The sequence below is a fragment of the Rhipicephalus microplus genome, chromosome X (genome assembly GCF_043290135.1).
Source record: "Rhipicephalus microplus isolate Deutch F79 chromosome X, USDA_Rmic, whole genome shotgun sequence".
NCBI lineage: Eukaryota > Metazoa > Arthropoda > Arachnida > Ixodida > Ixodidae > Rhipicephalus > Rhipicephalus microplus.
In genome coordinates this window covers 42,877,999-42,901,087 of record NC_134710.1, presented here as the reverse complement: position 1 = coordinate 42,901,087, position 23,089 = coordinate 42,877,999, and the positions used below count along the sequence as shown (strand labels likewise).

The 23,089-nt window shown below is 45.5% G+C and overlaps 1 protein-coding gene across 1 annotated transcript in view; it reads right to left on the bottom strand.

Annotated features, from left to right (window-relative positions):
- LOC119176631 (lysine-specific demethylase 3-like) overlaps window positions 1–23,089 on the bottom strand; it is an 89,036-nt gene that overhangs the window by 21,478 nt on the left and 44,469 nt on the right. The window contains exon 10 of the mRNA XM_075876324.1: window positions 15,511–15,687. Within this exon, the coding sequence (XP_075732439.1) occupies window positions 15,511–15,687 (177 nt within the window). The remainder of the gene's footprint in view (window positions 1–15,510; window positions 15,688–23,089) is intronic.

Sequence of the window (23,089 nt, the reverse complement as noted above, 5' to 3'; positions counted from 1 at the left end):
GACTTGTGTGCAACAGCTAATGCCTGTTACTAAGATAAGCAAAAGCACTCTATCAGCCATAATTTAGAGTTTTAAAGGTACCTCTGTCATCTATTCCTGTCACACAAAACCAAATTTGGTATATGTTGAGTAGCGAAATGGCCGCGAGCTGAGATAGCGAAACGGCCGCGAGCATATGAGCGTAGCATGTAGTCATGTCTTACATGACACGCATATCATGATTATCGTGTTTGGACATGTCATTTACCTTCTGTCATAGACTTATCTTGGGAATGCTTGCGTCGGACGGAACTGAGAGAGCCTAGAGAGACACGTGTGGCACAAACACTTTATAACCCAAGAGATAAAAAACAGAAAATCAAAAGCAAATTAACACTCACAGACACAAAATTACCCCAATAACAGCAAAAGCAAAATAGTTGGAAAACCAGTCTAAATCCATTCTTGGCACTAGCCACTGCCCTTAACACAATAAGGCGTCGAACGATCTTACGTTTCACGTTGGTTTCTCTCCGACAACGTGTCTAGGTTCGTCACGTACGACAATAACTTTCTCCTAGCCCTCCTACAGTCCCTGTCGATTGGTACGCCAAACTAGCCGCTCGTAGTCCTCGCCAGCGTCCCGGACTTCGTGGTTTTCAACCTCGCTAGGCTAGGCTTAGCCTCATCATGGACTCTCCCGCTAATGCGTCCACTCTACTGACTGGTGTGGGCTGCTCCCGTTTTAATGTGATGTGGCGAAGGTGCAAGTCCACCAGGAACTGCTGGGCATGATGCAACAAGTCCAGGCAGCCTCAGTCGGGACCATCTTTAAGGTCAACAGCCACTTCCTGAGCTCTTCGTGCTGACATCCTCAGAACCGGACGGTCATGCTGCTCCCGGCATGGTAGCGATGCTTGTTTCCCACGCCTTGGCAGCTTGGCACCCCAACACACAGTGCCAGCTCATCCACTGGAATTTTTTCTTCTTGGCTCAGGACGCGTGCCACGAGCCTTTCTCCGACCAATCTCTGGTGTCTACGTGGCTGGTGCGTATGCACTCGGGTGACTCTCCTCTCCAAGTGCACCGCCACCGCGCCTCCAAGTTGGGCATGTGTCTGGTGCCTCTCCTTTACTTATGTCGTCTATTCACGTCACGTAATACCAAATTTGGTGTACGTGAAGCCAGCGAAACAACTGCGAGCAAATCATGAGCTTGGCATGTATTCATGCTCTTACATGACACACATGTCATGATTATCATATTTTGGGATGCAAATCCCACTTATCTATCCATGATGATCATTGCACCAGTTACATACCTTTGTCATGCATTGACGTCATGTAACACCAAAATCGGTATATGTGAAGCTAGCAAAACGACCACGAGGCGCATGATGAGCGTAGCATGTAATCATGTTTTTCACGGCATGCATGTCATGCTTATCATGTTCCGATGTGTCATTTGTCACATAATGAGCGTGGCATGTAATCAACTTGTTACATGACACACATCTCATGATGATCATGTTTGCACCAGTCACATACCTCCATCATCCATTCCCATCACGTAATACCAAACTTGGTATATGTGAAGCTAGCGAAACGGCCACGAGGTCATCATGAAGGAGGCATGTAGTTCTTACATGGCACGCATCTCATGATTATCATGCTTGCACCAGTCACACATCTTTGTCACCCATTGACGTCACATAACACCAAATTTGGTATATGTGAAGCTAGTGAGACCACCGTGAGCGCACTATGAGAGTAGCATGTAGTTGTGTTGTTACATGACACACATGTCATGATTATCATGTTTGGACGTGTCGTTTAGCTTTGTCGTACATTTAACATCACGTAATACCAAATTTGTATATGCGAAGCAAGCAAAACAGCTGTGAGTGCATCATGAGCGTGACATGTAGTCATGTTGTAACATGACACGCATCTCATGATTATCATGTTGAGACGTGTCATTTACCTTCGTCGTTTATTCACGCCACTTGACACAAAATTTGTTATAGGCAAAACTAGCGAGATGACCGCAAGCACATTTAAGAGTGTAGCATGTAGTCATGTCATGTCAAGATTATCATGTTTGGACGTGTCATTTACCTTCATAATCTGTTCACATCATGTAATACCGAATTTGGTATATGTGAAGCTAGCAAAACGACCGTGAGCACATCAAGAGCGTGGCATGTAGTTAAGTTGTTACATGACATGCATCTCATGATTATCACGTTTCCACCAGTCATATATCTTCGTCATCTATTGACGTCTCGTAATACCAAATTTGTTATATGAAAACCTAGCGTAACGACCGTGAGCTCACCATGAGCGCATGGCATGTAGTGATGACTTACATGACATGCATGTCATGCTTTTCACGTTAGAGTCTGTCACTTGTATTGCCATGCAGCCATGTCATACCATACCAGTTTTGCAACATGTCATGTGAACAAAACCACCGCAAGAGCGGCAAGACCATGAAACGTACATCACAACCCTCATAAAATACATGTCATGATTTTCATGTCATAACTAATCTCATATGCTCGTCATACAGTCATGCTACGCCATACAAATTTTGGTATCGATACCATTACCAAAACAGCCAGGAGAGCTAAAAGTCGTAGGCAGCTGGATAGATAGATTCGCTCAAAATCGAAAAAGTTCGCTAAGAAATGCTTCACATTTAAAACAATATAGCCATTTCGATCCGCAAACCATGCCTTTTGCTAAGTGTGCATCTTCACAGACATTCGCTGACTTGGAAGTTCGTCACAAGAGTCAGATGCTCTTCATATCTAGTAGAGTCAGACCCCTTTATAAGGAACACTGATGTAGTAGACCATAGAGGGTAAGAGACACCAGTGTGCTTACATTAAAATAGAAGTCGATTTGAAAATGCATGCGTAGTATCCCGCTTTTACGAGACACCTCAAATAAAAGACAAGAAATGCTTCCCAGTGCATGTCTCTTATTAAGACGTTCAACTGTGAAGGGCTTATACGGTTTTACTTGTTCTCCATAGTTATCGAATTGCAGCTAATAGTAAAAGCACAGAGAACTAGATATTATACAGTTAAGCCTACTGCCAACAGAGACGCACCTTTCTCACATGCGGTGTCTCTTATGTGGTTCACTTGCAGCCATTCATTATTCAAAAGGGAACCACCTAACTGCTCCATGATGTGAAAGGCCTCCCGATTAGACATATGTGTTCTGGCATTTCCCGAAGGCAGAAAACAAATTATACATTTCCTCCTTTCTCAATCTCGGCAAAGTAATGCAAAGTTTCAGATACATTAGTTTCAGATAGGCAAATTTTGTATTTTAAATTATCACTACAGCTACTGACAGGTTAATCAAATGCTGTACATTTGGAAGTATTCATGTGGATTATTCAGACACCTCTGAGACACTACCAATCAATGCAGTGTTGTAATCAGAGGTTCAACAGCCAAAATAGAACATTTAGCAACTTTTGGGTGCAGCAAAACGTTACTTTTAGAGCACTAAAATCCAAAATTGGTGCAGTATGAAAAAGAAGCCTTTCATTTAGAAAAAATATATATACAAGCTCGAGATGCACGGCTCTAGATACGGCGCACGTAAAAAGTGCAACGTAGCACTTCGTGTCCCCTTTCTCCGTGCGTGCATACAGAGGGCCCGCTAAGTCGACTCCTACAACTTTGAACGGGTTCGTTGGTGTCACTCGATGACTTGTTAACGGAGCAGTCTCAGCAGTTCCTGGGCCCGCACTGAAACGCTTGCATATATTGCAGCCATGCAGCACTCTTTTTACCAAAGAGCGAGCTCGACAAATCCAGTAGCGTTCCAGAAGCTGCGTAAGTGTATCTCTAACTCCTCCATGTAAGACGTAGATGGGCTCTGTTTGCCAAAAGTGTCGAAAAGTGGTGGCTTGACGGCATTATGATTGGGTGCTTGACATCTTGTGTGGAATGCATGAGGGATAAACGGCCTCCAACCCGAAGAATTCCGTCTTTGTCTATGTAAGGGCGTAGTTCAGCGATTCGACATGTAGACTCGACTGGTTGGCCGTTGGTCAAAGTGGTGAGTTCTTCAAGAAAGCCTTGCTCTTGTGTACATCTTATCCAATACAGTTCAGCGTTCAGGATTTCTGTTGCTACGAGATGTCTTGTATGATTATTTCTTTTTCTGCATCGGTCCGTAAATCTGAAAATCCACGCAGTGACTCTGAGTAGCTGTTGAAGCCTGCTGTACCGTTGAATATCAATTATCGGAACTGAGAAGCGTGTCATTAGTGCGATGTGGACTGTTGTAACTTCACCTTGGGTGGCTTCCACTATGTCTAGTTCACTGAACTGTAGGGGCCATTCAGACATCGGTTTAGTTAGCCACTCGGGACCATGCCACCATTTTGAGCTGCACAGCAGTCTTTCAAGCGTCGCGCCACGTGTGAGTAGGTCAGCCTGGTTGTCCGTTCCAGGACAGTATCTCCACTTTGATGGATCTGTAGTGCACCTAATTTCATTGACTCTGTTGGCTATGAACTGTTTCCACTTTTTGACGTCACCTTTTATCCATGACAACACAATGGCAGAATCTGTCCACATCGTGTAGTCAACTTGAACATTCCTCAAAGCCCTTTTCACGTATGCTAACATTCTTGAGCCGATTAAGGCAGCCAGCAGCTCCAATCGCGGCAGCGTTGTCTCCTTAATGGGTGCTGCACGGGACTTCGCAATCAACAGTATCGGCTCCTCAGGACTTGATACGACATATATCGCTGTTCCGTATGCCGCTGGACTGGCATCGCAGAAAACATGTACTTGAAGCACATTGGTCTTCCTTGCTCCGCCGCCCAGATAGCGAGGAACGACTACGTCTTGCAGTTGCGGCAGCTGGACGACCCAATCATTATATTCTTTTTGCAGGTCATTGGGTAAGACTTCATCCCAGCCAATTCCTCGTATCCACAGTCTCTGAAACAATATTTGTATGGCAATAGTATATGGTCCTACAAATCCCAACGGGTCAAATATTCTTGATGCTGACTGCAAGACAAATCGTTTTGTACCCGTCTGTGCTGTCAAAAACCGGAGTAGGTTTTCAACCGGAGTAGGTTTTCAACCGAAAAGTTGAATTCATCCTTTGCAGGATTCCAAACCAAACCCAGGACCTTGACCAACGTCTCGTGAAGAACGACCATCTCATTACTAGTAGATTCCACTTGATTTTCAAGTGTGCGCATCAAATTTGCTGAATTTGTTGTCCATTTTCGCAATGTCATGCCGGCCGATTTCATTATTTTGCGCGCTTCTCGGCATAGTTTAGCGGCTTCCTCTTCTGTGTCGGCACCAGTGACTAAGTCATCCACGTAAAACGACTCGGCAAGAGTTTGCGCAGTTTGTGCCATGACAGCCGGTGCTCTTTTCACGTGGTAGAGAATAGTAGCTGTGAGCAAAAATGGTCTACATGTGGCTGCAAAGGGCACTCGTGTCATCCTCCACTCTTGCAGCTTGCCCTTGGATAAATCTCCTTCTGCAAACCAGAGAAAGCGGAAAGCGTCTCTGTCGTCCTCCCGAATCGCAATTTGAAGGAATGCCTTTTCTATGTCTGCGATAACTGCCACTGGGTGCGTTCTGAAGCGTAGCAGAATTTGCACGAGGTCTTGGTATAAGTTGTCTCCCTTTTGAAGGCAGTCATTAAGGGACTTGCATCCCTTGGCATGTGACGAAGCATCAAACACCACTCTCATTTTCGTTGTCAGTGCTTGTTCACGCATGACTTCCTTGTGCGGCATGTAATATAATTTCGTCACCTCTGCAGGTACGTCACTGACTACTTCGGCGTGTCCTGCCCTCAAGTACTCCCTTATGGTATGGTCATACGTTTCGAGCAGTCCTTTTCTGGAGTTGAGACGGTTGACAAGCTTGTCCAGTCGAGTAACGGCTACTTGCCTGTTGCTTGCAAGCTCGAAATTATCCTTCCAAGGGAGGGTCACTTCATATCTTCCGTTTTTGAAGCTAATCGTTTGCTCAAAATGCCTCATGGTGTCGCTCATTTCAGGTGGCTTGTTTATCGCGTTCGTAATTCTTATGTTTTCAAGTTCCCAAAAGGAGCGCAATATCTCGTCGGAATCGGTAGCTTGGGCTTTTAGCACGCACACCATCATTTGTGAAGTAGTTGGGTGGGACACCAAGTGCGATGTGCTTCCCTGGAAGGTCCATCCAAGCTTGGAGTTCAGTGCGATCAATGATTCGTTGCCTTCGCACCGTGAAACTTCGCCGGTCAACACTTTCCACATCTGATCGGACCCGATAAGTACGCTGATGCCACTCTTAGTTATGATAGATGGATGTTGGAGCTCATCGGCAACATCGTTTCCCAGCTTCTTGAAAGACGCAACGAAGGCTACGTCCATTGCAGTCTCTGCGATGTCTTGGCAGATGCTTGGGATCTCTATTGCAGTTAAGACTATTTCCGCGTCGGAAAACTGGTTTCACAGTCGTAGTTCTACTATGCGACGCCTCTTAGCCTCTTGGTCCGATGTATTTACGAAAGTATTGAAGGCTATTCGAGTTGCTTTCACGCTTTCAGCTTGAGATGCTTCGACAGATCTTCAGTTACGAAAGTCCTCTGACTGCCACCATCGAAAACGCCTCGTATGTAGCGGCAGGTGTCATCATTCATGGCCCATGCTCTGAAAGTCTGAAGAAAAACGGAAGTGGTAGAGTCTTCCTTGACGGGTCTTCTTCCAAGTGATGCACAGACTGTCGTAGTTTTTTCGTGATTCTTGTTAGCATAGTCTGACTTCCGCAAACACCTATCGGGATCGCACATGCTTGTAGCGTGTCGAGCTTGGCATTTGGAGCAGGAAATCCTTTTTTTTTGCAGTTCCGTGCCCGATGTCCTTTGGTGGTGCAGCGGAAACACCTTTTGTCGTTGGAAAGCAGTTCCTTCTTCTGCGTCAGTGACAAGTCAGCTGTGCAGGCTTCCGATCCATGATGGCTGGACGAGCAGAATACGCAGTTGTCCTTTTTTTTTTCGTACCGAGTTGCTGTGAAGCACAGATGACGTCGGTTTCCCACGCCGAGAGTACGTCGGCTGACTGGCCACGGGGAGTGTTTCATGTTCTCGTCCTTTGGCATCCTTAAAATCACTCTTCTCCAGGCTTTCCAGCTCGATGCACAGGAAGTTCAGCACACGGTCTAGTCCCAGGGGTGTAGCTTCAGCTCTCGAGTCATATGCCAACTGGACGGCACATGATCGATGATACTGCACGACTATATCCCGTGGAAGAGCACGCAGTAGGATGTCGCAGAGCATTGACGAAAATGACGACTTGTGCACACCCAAGCTGCGTAGCGCTTTGGTGTCAGTCGATGAACGGACAGGGCTTAACATCCGTAGCTTGGCAAAATATTCTTGCTCCAGGCGCGTCTTGTCCCCAAATCGCTTCTGTAGCATTTTGATGGCGTCACTGTAGCAACTTTCTGTGGTCGGAAGGCCCGCAATTACTGATGCAGCGTCTCCTTTAAGATACAGTCGCAGGTAATGAAACTTCTCTGTGGCAGTGATGTGATTGTTACTATGAACAATTTGGTAAAATTGTTCCTAAAATTCGGTCCACTTGCATGAGTCTCCAAAAAAAGGAGCTATTGTCAGTTTAGGCAATTTCACTCCAGTTCCGTCGATGGTGCTACGACTGTCTGGGCAACTGTTTCTTGAGTTCCGGTCGATGTCCTTAGCATGCGATCTTTCTTGCTGAGAATCTCGGCGATAATGCGCGTAGCAACGTCCTCGTATTGTAAGACAGCGTTATACTCGACCTCGAACTCCTCGTCAGGTATATGCGGCTCAATCTCGTTGTTCAGGTTTTTAAGCTCTTCGTTATTAGCCTTCAGCCTCTCATATATGGAGTTGAGCTGGTCATAGGAGGCAGAGTCGTTAGCGAGGAGCTCACTTGCCTCGTTTATAATCCTCGTGTTCTGTGCTCGCCGCGACGTCCGCTTCGACTTCAGTCGCTCCATGCCACTGCAGATGACTGGTAGCCGTCCGTAGGGTCCTGGTTTTCAATCCCGGTTCTTCGGCACCGACGTTTAGACGATGGCATTCCAGACACTGCGATCAGACTCAACTCCGTCTTTAAGGTATAAGGCAAAAAAAACTTGTTTATTTAACTGCATTCGGAAGCGCTCTGCTGTCACTTGAGCGTCCCCGCGTCCCTCGCTCACGCTCTTCTTCTTTCTCGTTTCCTTGTCCCAGCCCAGAACGTGAAAAATAATCAACAGTACGGCAAAACTCCGCTACAATGAAATTCACGGAGATCATGGAAAATTTCGTTGTAGCCGGCACAGGCAAGAGTGTACGGGGAGGGGGGGGGGGGGGCGTGAGGGGCTCGGGCCACTTCCGGGCTGCATCATCATGGGGGGCAGAGAACCCCCTGGACCCGGTTAATTATTTAGAGCTTGGCTTATACCGCTGTCACACTGCACCTTCTATGTTATTCGCTGCAAATGACGTTAGGCGTTAGAGTCAGAGAGCACACATTCATCCTCGCCGAGCGGGGATTCGATTTTGGTGTTCGAATCATCCACACCCCACAACATGTCATCCTCTGTCACAGCGTTCGAGATACCAATCTTCTGAAGCTTTTCCTGACAACATTGTCGGAAATCCCCTGCCATGCTTCCACAATCCAAGCACACAGCATTTCCACAGGCGGCCTTTTATTCTTACCTCCTGGAGTCAGCTGATGTCCTCCAGCCATCCAGGTGGTGTACCACCTTCGAACATTGTCCTTGAAAGGCTTATACAAGGAAACGTCCAAAGGCTGCAGTATCGATGTGATGCCGCTTGGAATCACTGCCAGATCTGTGCGCAGCTCCTTTAGCTCATCTCGTACGTGGTTTACTAGGTGCCCACTAAACTGTTCAGGACAAGCATGAACGGTAACAACGGACCACCCGGTCGCCGACCCCAGACTGTTTTCACCCAATCCACCATGAGTTCCGCGCTCATCCAGCCTTTTTCCTGGACTCAGACGTAGATGCCTTGACAGAAATTTGCCTTTGAGAGCGTCTTACGTTTAAAAATAACGTAAAGCAGTAGCTTGCGCCCATCCGCTGTCACCGCCAGCATCATGGTGCATTGTCGTTCATCAGCGCTAGACATTTTGACGATGACACTCTGAGCACCTTTCTCCTCCACTGTTGTGTTTCACAGCATATCAAAGCAAAGAGGGGTCTTATCCGCGTAGCCGATCCGGGACAAAATGAAGTCTTTCTGCTGTCGGAGCTTTATAACAAAACGGTGAAAGTCCACCACTTTGTCCTCATATGCTGCGGGCAAGCGCTGGCACAAGGTGGTCCGCCTTCGCAGTGCGAGGCCATGGCGCCGCATGAAACGAGTTGTCTATCCACAGCCGGCTTTGAACTCTTTTGCTTCGATGCGCTGCACTCGGGCTATTTTGCGAACCTCAGTCTGCAAAATATCCAATGACACAGCACAGCCGTCTTGTCATAGCTCACGTATATGCCGGACCAGTTGCTTTTCAATGTTCAGATACTTGCCAACTTGCCAGTCTTGGCACAGCGGAAAGCCCGTAGTGTCTTCTTTTGTCGCCTCAAGTTTTTCTTCTTGATCCCTCCAGTACGGAATACTGGTTTCTCCAACACCGAAATGCCTGCTTGAGATGCTCCAGTGCGTACTGCACTGCCTTCAGTTTAAATCCAGTCGTATAATTTGCACACTTCCCCATGGTGGAACCAAAGTTGAATACACGACCACAACATACGCACACCGCTCGCAAAATGGCATTTTTTTTTTTTCTCTGATGGTGGCGATGGTGATCGAGCCCCCGGCGTTGTACACGTGACCTGCAAGGAGTGCGGCGATTTGGGGGCTATCAGTAATCGATAGAACAGCCATTTTTTTTCGCTCATGAACGCTTTTTTTTTTCTCAAGTTTTATTTCTTCAAACACAATGGTTAGGTCGTTGCACTTTTTTTTTTTCTCGTCACTTTGCTTTCTTTTCATCAGGGTACGGGGTCCGCGTTCCAAATGTACCGCTGGAGGGTAGAATCGTTTCTAATCATGGCCAAGTTCGGGGTGCGTCTATTATGCGTGGAATTTTAAAAATCTAAATTTCCGCGACTAAACTAGGGAAGTGCCTATTATGCGAGTAAATACAGTGCATTAGTAGAAAGTTTCCCGACAAAGTTTTTTCCTCTTGTTACGGAGACACAGAACGGGACAGTGATATCCGCACGTGCACACGCATGCACGCAGACTAACCCCTTTCTAATAGCTAGCACGCCTGAGCTCTCGGATCGCTATCCTTATTGCAAACACCTCAAATTTTCTCTCATGAATGCTGCTTTTTTGTTTTGAACCAAAGATGCCGACACCACCGACACCTGAATTTCAGTGAAACAAGGTGTTGAGTGCTGTTGCCTCAAAATGCAACTGCTTTCCGCAGGACAACATTTGCTGCCGGCGGTGCATTTATATCGCAAGAACACAGTCAGCAAATAAGCTGCATATAAAAATAAGAAATCACTTTCATTACGGCAGAGTCACATTGTATTAATTTATTGATATCCATGTACATCTGTATATTGAGCATAATAAACCAGCGAGGCTCCACAGCAACAACCTTCTACATGCGAATAGAGTCGCTCACCAGTAATCGCCTTGGCCCACTCTCCGTAAGCGCCATCTGTTGCATCAAACAGAAACAGCCCAGGCGGCAAACGCCCCTCAACTTATTCTTACAACGTGAACAAAGCCAAGCAATTTCAAATCGCTACAACCTCCCTGCACCCACAATTTTTTTTTTCACTGTTAAGGGCACAACTTCTTGGCTCGCTTGTAAGAAGCGTTCCACCAAAATAAAGTAACAACAGCACTCGCCCCTTTGCCCGGAGACGGCACGGGATATTTATCGCCGGGACGACCTAACTTCAAACAAGAAAAATGTTGCATGAGCTCCGTTGTTTTGACAGCAAATGTGCTGGATGGCAACGACGGCATTTGCAGCATGTCAACTTTGTTTGCGCACGGACAACATAGTATACATTCTTAGCATGCCATAACCGCGTTGGCTGACTGGCCAACTGGCCCAATCGTCCACTTCACAGACTAAGAAATTCATATTTCCCAAAAAGCATTGGTGACTACGTTTTTTTTTTGCTTTAAGTTTCCTTATTTTATTGATAGGCATCAGCTGTGGTCAGCAGACTGACGGGAGTGCACGGAGTTGTTAGCGAGTGTCTATCGGGTATATAGCCTACACCGTGGCTTGGGGTTACGATTTGCGTGCTTGTTTTGATTGATGACACAAAGTGCAGGTGGCGAATGTGGCCTCTGTTTCTCGCTGAAATTAGTGCACCTGAGATAATTTTGAGGCTGTTCGGGCATTTTGGCATAATGCAGTGCAATTTCAGCTAATTTCATGGTTTTAGTGCAGCTGTTGAAACCATGTTATGCATCAAGAAAAATAATTTTTTAACTCTTAATACTTTTGATAACTATTTCACTCACCCACTATATACTGTGTGAGTGCATGTGTGCGTGTATGTGTGTGCGTGTGTGTGGAAGTATGGAAGAAAAAGTTGGGCCCCCTGCCCCCTCCGGGAATATGCAACTCTCCACCTATTGGCCGCGAAATCGAGCAGAGTCACTGCCCGGCGGCAACTGGCCGAAACGGTGAAGTATGGATTGCTCCTTGGGTCGTCTGCTAACTCGGGTGTCGTGTTTATATGTGCACGTACATCAGGCACATTCTCAAAATGTGGTTTGTCTGGTCATGTCAGTGCAAGTGTACAGTAAAAGCTCGTTACCTCGGATTACACGGGACCGGAGAAAATGTCTGAGTTAACTGAATTGCAAATTATCGAATGAACCATGAAAACAAAAGGAAAACGTACACAGCACAGACAAACTTTTATTTCTTAAAAAGTGCGTTATTTTTGCCTGCCTCGCCGTCAGAATTTCTAAACGAACGATCTTATTTAATCCCATTAGGTGGTCGTGCGCAAGTTCACTGTCCCGAGAACAAACGCAGAACTCCTCCAGGACAGCGAGGGCTTTGGCGGCCTCCTGCACGGTGCGGCGACGTCGCGTTGGCTCATCACGTCTTTCAATATCATAACCTTTCTTTCAAGATCATTTGCTGGCTGCTGTGGCCGCTTAACTCCTGTGACGGTCGCCATAAATTGCGACGGCGGGGACAATGCGCACAAACACAGCCACAACACACGAAGTCACAACACAAAAAACCAAGACACGGAGTAGTACACCAGTAGGCGTAGCATGGGCGTACCGAGCAGCTATTAGTAGACTGGATGCGCCGGTGGCCCAAGCGCTTCCGCCGGGTGGTGACTAACGCCACCTAGCCACTTCCCCCTCATTCACTATCATCATCGTCATAATCTACTGCAGTTCGCTCGGTTTCAGTTTTTCCAAACCTCCGGTTCTGCCGTCGGTTACGGCAAGCGGTGCTTGAGCCTCTAAGTCGACGAGATCGCGCGACTCTGTAGTCCCGATAACCCTTTCCGGATTTGTCCGAGATAATCGGTACGCGGCTAAGTCCCTCTGAATTAATGAGCATTTAACCTGATTATACACAGTTTCGCCAGGACCGTGCCGTCGAGAGTCCGAGTTAATCGAATTTTCGAGTTAACGAGGTCCGCATAAACAAGCTTCTACTGTAATTGTTTCTAGTATGCCTGAAACGATGTACCAACTTTCCAGAGTGCCGTCCGTCCCACCCACCCACCCACCCACCCACCCACTCACTCACCCACCCATCCATCCATCCATCCATCCTTAAGATAGCTGGCTCCCCGCAGTCGTCCCCATAGCCGATCTTCGCCAGTGAGGAGACGCGTTCATAGGAGAGATGGAACGAAGGTTTATTTACATGATAGTTGAAAGATAGGAACTGTACAGGAATTCTGACGATCCCGCATTATGTACAACAGAGATTCAGTTCATGATTCAGCTCATGATTCCGCTCTTAATTACAAAATGCTTCGGCTTTTATAGCCCGCCGTCTCTTTACACGGAGGTCTGAAGAAGGCGGTGAGCACTCACGCCACAAATCAGGTGACGAAGTTTCAATGGTCCACTCACCAGAAAAGGTACAGATATTGCACTACTCGGCTGGGAAAAAAGGTCCAATAGTAGCACGGGCGCACCCCACAACGACGCACCCGGCCCCTGCCTTAAAGGCAACGCAGGGCGAGAAGGTAGAGTCCGGAGACGGAAGGTTGAGCTCCTTCGGGGAGATGGCCGCTGACACGAACGTCAGCAGCGGTCCATGGCTGCTTTCAGCTACAGGCTTCCAGAACTTTCACGAACATGGCAGTCCAATAGCTCGATCCCTGAGAACGACTTCTTCGACGTCTTCCCACGTTTTAGGACTGATGGTCTTTTTTTGTTGATTTCGCGTCGGGACAATAGCAGAGTCGAGACGTTGACTTGAAGACCAGCCACAGTAGCACCGTCTCAGGCGGTTGGAGCTCGTTCAGCAAAAGGTTTGTCTCATAAAACTTTTGTTGAGACCCGATCACTACCTGGAACCTCTACAGACAGCGTCTTGCAGACTGGACGCCGATGGGGTTGAAAGCATCCCAAGAAGACCGGCTTACGCACAATGGCGTCTGCCCAGGCGAACTGCAGGGCCAAACATAACACCATCTAGCCGCCTACAACTTGTAGCTCTCCTGGCCATTTCGATAATGGTATCGATACCGAAATTAGTATGGCATAACATGACAGTACGATGAGTGTAATTGACTAGACGTAACATGAAAATTATGACATTTATGTCATGATTATGACATTTAAGTCATGACATTTAAGTCATGATTTACATTTCATGGCATTGCTGCTCTTGCGGTGGTTCCGTTCATATTACATTTTGCAAAAGTGGTATAGTATGACATGAATGCATGGCAAACATAAGTAACAGACCCTAACGTGGAAATCATGACATGCATGTCATGATTTTATCAATATGACTAGTCATGACTACACACCACACTCATGGTGCACTAGATTACATGCTACGCTCATAGCGTGCTTGCAGCCTTTTCGCTAGTTTCACATATACAACTTGTTATTACGCGACGAAGCTAAATGACACGTCCGAACATGATAATCATGACGTGGAAGTAAGGTAAGGAATAATTTTCATCCAACTCGTAATGTTGTGCTCATTTTAAAGTGACATATAAACTTTGCTTATTCGTGCTTCGGATATCATGGATTCCCACAGTACGTGGGATCTGCCTTTTTTTTTTTTTAGTGAGCCGAAATTGGAACAGGTGGTGGGCGCCGTCGTTGCCATGGAACGCGTCTCGCATGCAAGTCGAGAAGTGACTCGCCTAAAGTGTATCTTACACAGTGTGACCATGGGAGCGCCTGCTACTGGACGCACGTGGTTTGTAGTAGCCATGCTAACGACGCCGTCAGCAAGAGCAGTAGCGAGGTGTTGTATGAAAGCCACCATGAGGTGACATTTCAGGAATGTATTCATGAAACAAGCGCTGTGATTGGAAGTGATCTTTGATGTCAGCAGGCGAGTGAAATTCAAAAAAGAACGTTTCTCATCGTTGCCTGCTCGAGTTTTGAACTTTGATGATTCGCAACTTCACTTTCCATGAATCAATTTCCGTCATTCTTGGAGCATTCGCCTCAGTAATCATCGCTACACGCGTTCCAAAGCTAAATAGGGCTGTCCCAAAATTGTCACAGGGCTTATTTAATGTAGACTCCAAATGCAGGCCAGCTAATAAAAAATGCTCGTTAAAAACAGCACGAGAAAAAGAAAATGCAAGGACAGCTGCTGTCGTGTGTACTTTTTTTTCCATGCCATTTTGTCACTTCAAATTATTAGTTAGCGTGGTTCGATTTGTGGCTGGTCAAGTACCTCGTGTCCCGAGAAAATATTGCTGAACTACAGGAACTATGAAAAAAAGCGTTGTTGTGGAGGAAGCTTTAATACATTGAACCTATGAAATGCGGACGGGGAATTGACAAACGTTTGTTGAAACGGAGTTCATTGAATCAGAGCTTGACTGTATCCTACACTACTTGAGGAAACAATGAAGTCCACATGAGCATTTGCTCCACCTTATGTCTCCATGTTCAATTAAACCGCCCTATCGTTTCCTTACGTTCACAAAGCAAGTGAATTTATGCGCAGGTGCAGCTACACTTACAATTTTATGCATTTTAAGTGTTAATTAGGTGCATTTCCTGCCCAGAATATTTTCAGGTGGAAAAAGTTTTTATGAATTCTCTATTCAATGAAATACTTAGACAAATGCTACATTACAGAAGCATTACGATAGAATGAATATTCATCAGACAGGATGTCATCATGCCACCTATAAAGGTAAACGAAGCTTGCAACTTTATCATGTTTTAGCCGTTGCCGAGTGCACATTCAAGAGTAATGATGTGCTCACATAACATGTGATTATATCCACAATTGACAATTTAGGAGCTAAGAATGATAACACACCTGGTGTGGGGCACCTGCTGGTATGAAGACTGCTTCTCCAAGACACTGGGCAACAGCGTAGCCCTCAACGTCATATTCAAAAAGAAGGCGCTCGCGGAGCTCGTGATCCAGATACCAGCTCTTGTCATGGATGGGATCATAATGGGGCTCCAGCTTCTCGCCACGCTCCAGTGCCACCTGTACCATAAGCAAGATGGCCTTCATGAGCAGTTGAAATTTACCAAACTGCACTCTCAGCACATTTGCATGCACAGTTGTCTTGACGCTGCCACATGTGCAGGTTTGAGCACTGGTTCCACTGAAGCTTTCAAACTTCTACACACTGAAAAACAGTTTCGTTATGAATATACCTCAAGGATAACGCTTGATCGACCACCTTTGCGGTAGAAAGCAGGCCGTTGAGGGCCATGCCATTTGCTGCTCAAGTCCTTGGGTCTATGGTGAACGGCCACTTTTTTACGGCGTGAATATTGAGGTGCCTACAAGAGTTCTGCAATCATGTGTCTGCTCGGCGCTGTCGGAAAACAACAACCAGTTTGTCTCACTTGAAATCTTCACTTTAGTGCTGCGTGCGTAGTCCATTAAAATAATTGATGAGTACAATGAGAACATCTCATATTTATACCCAATCAGTCATGCTAGAAGCGCTGTATTGTGCAGTGCTCAGCTGCATCGAAGTTTTTTGCGCCACATCGTACGTTATGTACAACCTCGGCTGTTTTACAGCTCAATTAGTGAGCATAATGCAGGCAATGACGCACATGGCCACTGTGATTGTGTAGGTTTCCCGCAGCGGCGCGTTTCAAATGACATTGACACCTGATCTCACACAATGAGCACTTTGGAGCATACCTTGCAGAAGAAAAATAGTGCTTTGGAGCAGAAAAAAAATGCTGGTTTGTGTTTTAGAAGCAGTTATTAAATTTGCCATACTTTAATTGGAGTTTACAGCATGGTCGAAACAATTCATAAATATTATTATTTATTATGCGATATATTTAACAGACAACAATCAATGTGAATTTCATGGAGCAAACAATGAGCAGTTGTAAAAAGTTTGCTGTGAATTGAGCTATAAATTGAAGTACTTTTATTTGTGGCAGAAATCAAATCAAACAGAAAATGTCAAGCGCCGCATTTTCGATGTATCTACCGTACCATTTAACTGTTGCCAAATAAGCAGCAGATACGAGATAAAAGCGCTCCTCCTCATTTTCCCATTTCACCACACTAGCCTGAATGTCAAGCTAAACACAGCCAAATGAGTTATATGCTTAATATGCCCTTGTGGCATAAATGAGATCAGAGCCGATAATGCTGCACATTAGTCAGGGGCGAATCCAGTCACTCATTTTTTTGGGGGGGGGGTTGAAGTGAAGAGGGTGAGGAGGGGGATAGTTTTTTTTAGTAGGCACTACTATCGAAAAAACCCCATCACAATAAAGATACTGTAAATTGGTGCTTACAGTGGTTCCACTCACTTCTTTTAATCAGTTTTTTAATCGTAATAAATTGGACAAATTTTAATCGTAATCAATTGGACAAATTACCACAAATTACGGGCTACCACACCTCAGATCGATGCCCATTTTGCTCTGCTAAGCATTTGGTACCAAAGGGATTACGTGGCCAGTTCGAATAAGGTTTGGTGTCTTGACGGGCAGTCATAAGGCTGAATAGATGCAAGAAAAAAAAAAGACATTATGCAAGTATTTCCATTATTCAAGTCGCAGTGAATGCAAGTACCTGAATAAATGAGCAGATTGAACTCCACCCCATTTTATCCTTTCTCGCTCGTGCTTACCAGTTCCAGTGACAGTACGTACCCCGAACAACAGGCGCATCGTTAAGAATGCATGAGTCAATAGGCAATAATGAGGCGTGACCCCTGACCAAAAATTTTGAAGGAGCTTTTGAGCTGTTTGGGCACCTTTACTGGAATTGGGAAGGGTGAGAGCACAGCGAGTGAGACAAGAGGGGTGGTAGTACATACCACACCTGTTGTCTCGCTCGCTGTGGTGTCACTGCGGCATTACAATACCGTAATACCATACCGTACTGTATTACCGAAACTTTGTGGAGAGCTCTAAATGCACTTCGGTCCAACCCTGGTGCTGCCGGCGTGTTGCATAACGACATCCCATTTCCTCCCTCTGCACCACCGAGAAATGCGCGGAGAAGAAAAGGGAATGATAGTTGCTCCTCCTAAACCCCCTCGAGGTCGTTTTTAACTTTCAAGACGACAAGACACGAATACGAGCCCTTAGGAGCCTTCTTTAATTAGAAACAAGAAGATAAATGCCAAATAGTATTTTTGAAAACTGTGCCTGGGGCTGCACACGTTAGTAGGTGGTTTTGGAGCTGTGTATATGCTGGCTGTAAATGAAACTATTTATTTGAGAGAGTGCTTCGTAATGAGCCATAGATGTAATTATAGTTGCTTTCCCTGTAGCTTCATTTTTTTTTTTGTACAGCTTTCCTTCCAATTGTGCGCACTTTTCGAAAGGTGCGGAAGTACTCGGACAATGAAGCTTTACTGCAAATACAATGTGAGTTGGCGGACTAGACTGACGAAAAAAATGCCCAATATATATATGAAGCTAGAGCACCCACCATCAGGTTGGCAGATTTTTAGCCTGTAAAACACTTCGGTGAGACCCCAGCAGTCTAACAGTGGCTTTGGGGAAGACTCACAGGCTTCGACTTTGCGTTTAGGCCTGAGACGACTGAAAGATGAAAGGCCTTGCTCAAAGTGGTGCATTCGAAACTTTTGATGGCCACTCGACCCACTGGTTTTTACGTGATGATCGGCTTGGCTGACCGACTGAGTGAACACGGGCGTTTAATATAGAGAACTAACAAGCATTTAATTTGAATGCGGCCAATGGCAAGAGCAACCAAAATCATTGAATGAAGGAAAAAATACGGACAACGAAAGAAAAGGCAGAAAAATACACCCTGAAATTATAACTACAAGTACAAAAAAGCTAGACAACACAGTATGTTAATAATATAACTCGATAAAAAGGACTCTAAAAGAAACTAAAAAAAGTTATGACTCTGCTATCGCTTAGGAACTTCTTGTGCTACATATCGCACACTAGCTCAGCGATAGTTACAGCTGTGGATGATGAAAAAAACGGTAAAAAAAATCACAATAAAAAGTTCCGTACTGACTATGGTGCTCAAAGAAGAGATGGCTGCTGCTGATAATCTCGCCAGCTTTAGTATAGACGATGAGAGTGCCCGGTGTTGCAGCCGACTCGAATCGTTCACAGCTTAAAAAATTGTAACTCTCGACAACATTTGCCGCGCTCTTCGGTGGTTCAACGTCAACTGCAGAAGCGGCCAAATTCTATGCAAGCGTGTGATGTAGGAAAGCCTCCGAGGCATTTCCCCACAGTCAGTTGTGGTAAACTTCACTCCCGTCACCACGGCACCTTTCCTTCGACGAAGGGGTGCGCTTGCGAGGATTTCAGACGTTTGTAACAGGGATCTTCCTTGAACAGTCATGTTGTGACCAGCAGTCCTGTGCTACAGCACACATTCTAACCTCCGTCGTCCACGATTTCCGTTGGCGAAACGATCAATAACATAACGCAGTTGACAGAAATGTTTCTGTGCGTGTGTAGCAAGTAGCAAGGGGAGGTCGGCCAGGCGTGTTTCGCTCATTTGTGATCGCAACCATGTCTTTAATCGGTGGTGTGTAGAGAAGGCTCTTTTGGCATTCGCGATGCTTACAGGGAGGATGGCCAGTATTTGTAAAAGTGTCTTGATCGAAGGAAATATGTCAATGTGGCACATGCAGAGTGCTTCAATAGCAGTCGCAGGGATGTCCACGCCTTCTTCTTTTTCACGCTTTCACTTTCCTCGCCATAGCCGCAGTTCTTCTGCAATAACATCCACAGTTATCGGGCCATGCCCTAGGAGTGATCCAAAACGCTGGGACACCTGCATTACTATTTTTGTTTTGTCACCCAATGATATGTTATTCAGCAGCTAGAACGGCATAAATAGAAATAGCTCGCAAACTCCAAAAGTATATTCAACAAATCACCATTTAACGTCTGCCAACACGTTATCCAGCAGTGGAATATATACTGACGTCCTGTAGAAACTGACTTGATCAAGCCCTGGAGTATTGAACCTGCGCAACTGTCTCTTCGTGATGCGTGGAAGCCGCAGCATTGTCTCAAGTTCGTCTGCGAGTGCGATAGCTTGCTCGTAGAAAGGTGTAAACGCCTCTTCACTGCTTCACCTCTCAGCATTCAGGGCAGCCACAGTATCTGTACACGTATTCCTCGCAGTGTGCACATCAACACACTACTTTTGGTAGAGGCGAAGCGTGTGCGCTAATAGGTCCAAGAGGCAAACTATCGCCATTATGAACTCACCATCGCCCACAGCGACACGTAGGGTCTCTGCTTTTGCAGCGCTTTGAAGCTCTTTCCAGTTAGGGACCGCAACAAGAGCTTCTGCCATGAAGACAAAAGAGTCCCGAAATTGGATGACGCTGTCATGTCTCTCCACCCATATCGTCCCACAAAGGCCATTAAGTTGGTGGCCAAGTATGCTTTTCAGCACACTGTTTCATGTCGGTGAGGCGGAGAAAAAGGAAATTACCTGTTTCATTATCCCTACCGTGTTACTGGCGGCATGCACCGCGATGACTTCTATAGCGATGGTTGAGTGCATGGTTGAAACATGGAGAGTGAACTGCTTTTGTGGGACACCGCTTTATTTCTGAGACGGCACCACACAGTTCTGACATCATGATGCTGCACCAATATGTAGCTATGCCAATGCACCTGCCCAAGTCCAGTTGTAGTTCCTTCAGCATATTCAGAACCCGCTCACTAAGAACTCTCCCTGTCACGACGGGCTCAGTTACGTTGGATTCCACAGCATGGCTGTCAATGCGAGGATCAATGAACTGGACGAAGTCCTCTTGTGCTACGTTCTTGTGTACATACTGCAGAACAAGACTTAGCTGGAACGATTGTAAGATACAATGATTGTTTCATCGAATATAATGCTGTAGACGCTCGATGCATACACCCACTGAATAAGTGTCGCAAGAACCTTGTCACCACAGCACTTTATTAATTCGTTCTGGGTCTTGCTGATGTACGTGGCTCGAGATTATGAGTTGGCAAGGTGCTCTTGAAGTTCCGCGTCACCGCTTGACACTCGAAAGCGCAGAAACTCGTGGAACTTTCCTTCATTTGGAGTCAACGAGAACTCATTCGACCGCTCACTAAGGCTTCCGTCATCTCGATGTATGCGAGATGGTATATTTTGGCGCCCTAGAAATACGATTTGGGACCAGGCATTTACGGTTGTCTTTCACTTGATGTAGACATTGACTGCTGATTTGGCTGGCTATATCTTTTTCGGAAGCCTTAACACATTCGAGAAACTCCTTCCCAGCCTGCATTGCTTCTCTATGGTACTTGCTTGCTTCCATGTACAAAAAGATCACCATTCTTTCCCAGCAGTTTTGCAAAGGACGCGAGTGGCTTGGTGACTAGTTTTTGTAGGGGGACATTTTTCTGGGAGCCTCTCATCACACCTGTTACAAACAAAGTGCAGTACTTGCAGTACAGGCCCTCATCTATGATTGGAGAGGACAAGCTAACTGAACTTGTTGAAATGCAACTCACTTAAATATCGTTTCTCAAGTTTGCCGTTTTTCCCGGCGAAATGAGCATGGAAAACTGTAGTTATCAGGAAGACACCAGTGTGTTTTTAACAAACGCCATTTAGTGCATTCATAGACTGTAGTTATCAGGAAGACACCAGTGTGTTTTTAACAAACGCCATTTAGTGCATTCATAGACTTTCCCACCGACGAACTTTCCTATGTTGCTCAAGAATTCCACGGAGATGCTCGGGGATATCATGTCCACTCATTCACTTTGATGAAATTTGGCAGTTTAGTCACACGGAGGAATGAGGTGTGAGCATTCGCCTTGCAGCGGTAGCGATATGCAGCATGAGGCCATGTATTTTTCGTCCAGTCGCAGCGTTGGGACAGTTGCTAACGAGGTGGCATGTTCAATGCGTTTGACTGCACTATGCAAGGCTTTATTGGGAGCAGGAGAAAAGAACTTGTCGATCTTTTGCGAACTTGACCTCTTCATTTTCCAAAAAAAAAAAAAAACTTTGGCGTTGCAAATGGAAAAAAAAAAAAGTTATGGTCGAATGCTATCGGTCTACAGTCACAAGCCGCCATAGCGAGCTTAGTGTTTTCATGCTACATGTTACAATATGCAGAATACTAAATAAAATATTTGCCGGCATGCCAGTAGAATGAAAGCTCACAACTGACAGCCACTACCGAGAATTCGTTCAAAAGTATATGAGCATGTAAATTGCCTTACATTGCTAACAGGGGAGCCTACTCATGCAAAGAAAAGTTTGCACATGATAAGTGTATGCACAAAAGAAATTATGCAAGTACTGCTCCACTTGCTCCATGCGCACGTCAAGATGTTATAACGCGTAGAACGATGACGGCATCGGCAAAGTAAAACCGCTACAGCGTCGTGGACGACAAAACATATTTATGCTCTCGAACCTAGCAAGGAACTTCCTGCAGAATACCTGAAAAATATCTGCGCCCTTTGTGATCGAAAGAAAAAATCCCAACATGCATATAAAGATTATATCAGGATGAACATGAGCAGAGAGGCTGTAATATATCAGCTTGTGACATACCGCTCGCCCTTTAGCAAATCTACTTCAGACTGTTTGACATTGGTTCAGTGTCTTTGAAACATCCCAGCACAGAATCCTGGGCAGCGTTTATTTCACGCAAAAAGAAACAATACATGATGAAATTCCTTCTAAACAAATGTCTAGAAAAACATACTTCGAAGTTCTATCGTACAGAAAAAATATACTGAAGCAAGAAAATGCTTTATATAATCATTATGCTCTAGCAGATTCTATTAGATATTGATATATTCCTCGTAACTGCGTCATATTCTGGGTACTTTTAACAGGTTATTAGGAACAAATAGTAAAATATACTTGGCTGAATACTGGTGTGACTGGTATCTCAAATATTGCAGCTAGCAATGAGGGGCACGTTTTATATATTATTTACCTCAAAAAAAAAAAAAACAATTAAGTGGTGACGAACAAGCCTAAAGTTCTAAACACAAGCAATATAGTTGTGCATGGCCTACGCTCGCCTTGTATCACTAGAACAGATCAAGTGGCAACCACAATACCGATCTCCACATTCATATGACTCAGGTAGCAACGCGCATGTTTGGACACTCGATCGTAGGACGGTGGGACCACTGCCAGCCGCCTGTGCCTTGTCAATACACACCGCTGTTTCCCACCGAACTGGAGATTAAATCCCTGGCCTAAGGAGAGCCAATGCAGCCCCTTTCCTTTCACTTTCACGCTGTAAGAAGCACTGCTTTTTTTACGAGCAGTGCTACATTAAACCAACAACATTAGGATTGTGTACGAAAAACCTGCATCTGCCATGGAAACTCTCCCACGTTTTCTGATGATAGAATAGAAAGTTTTAGAGCGGGCTACCCCAAACTGCATGGATATG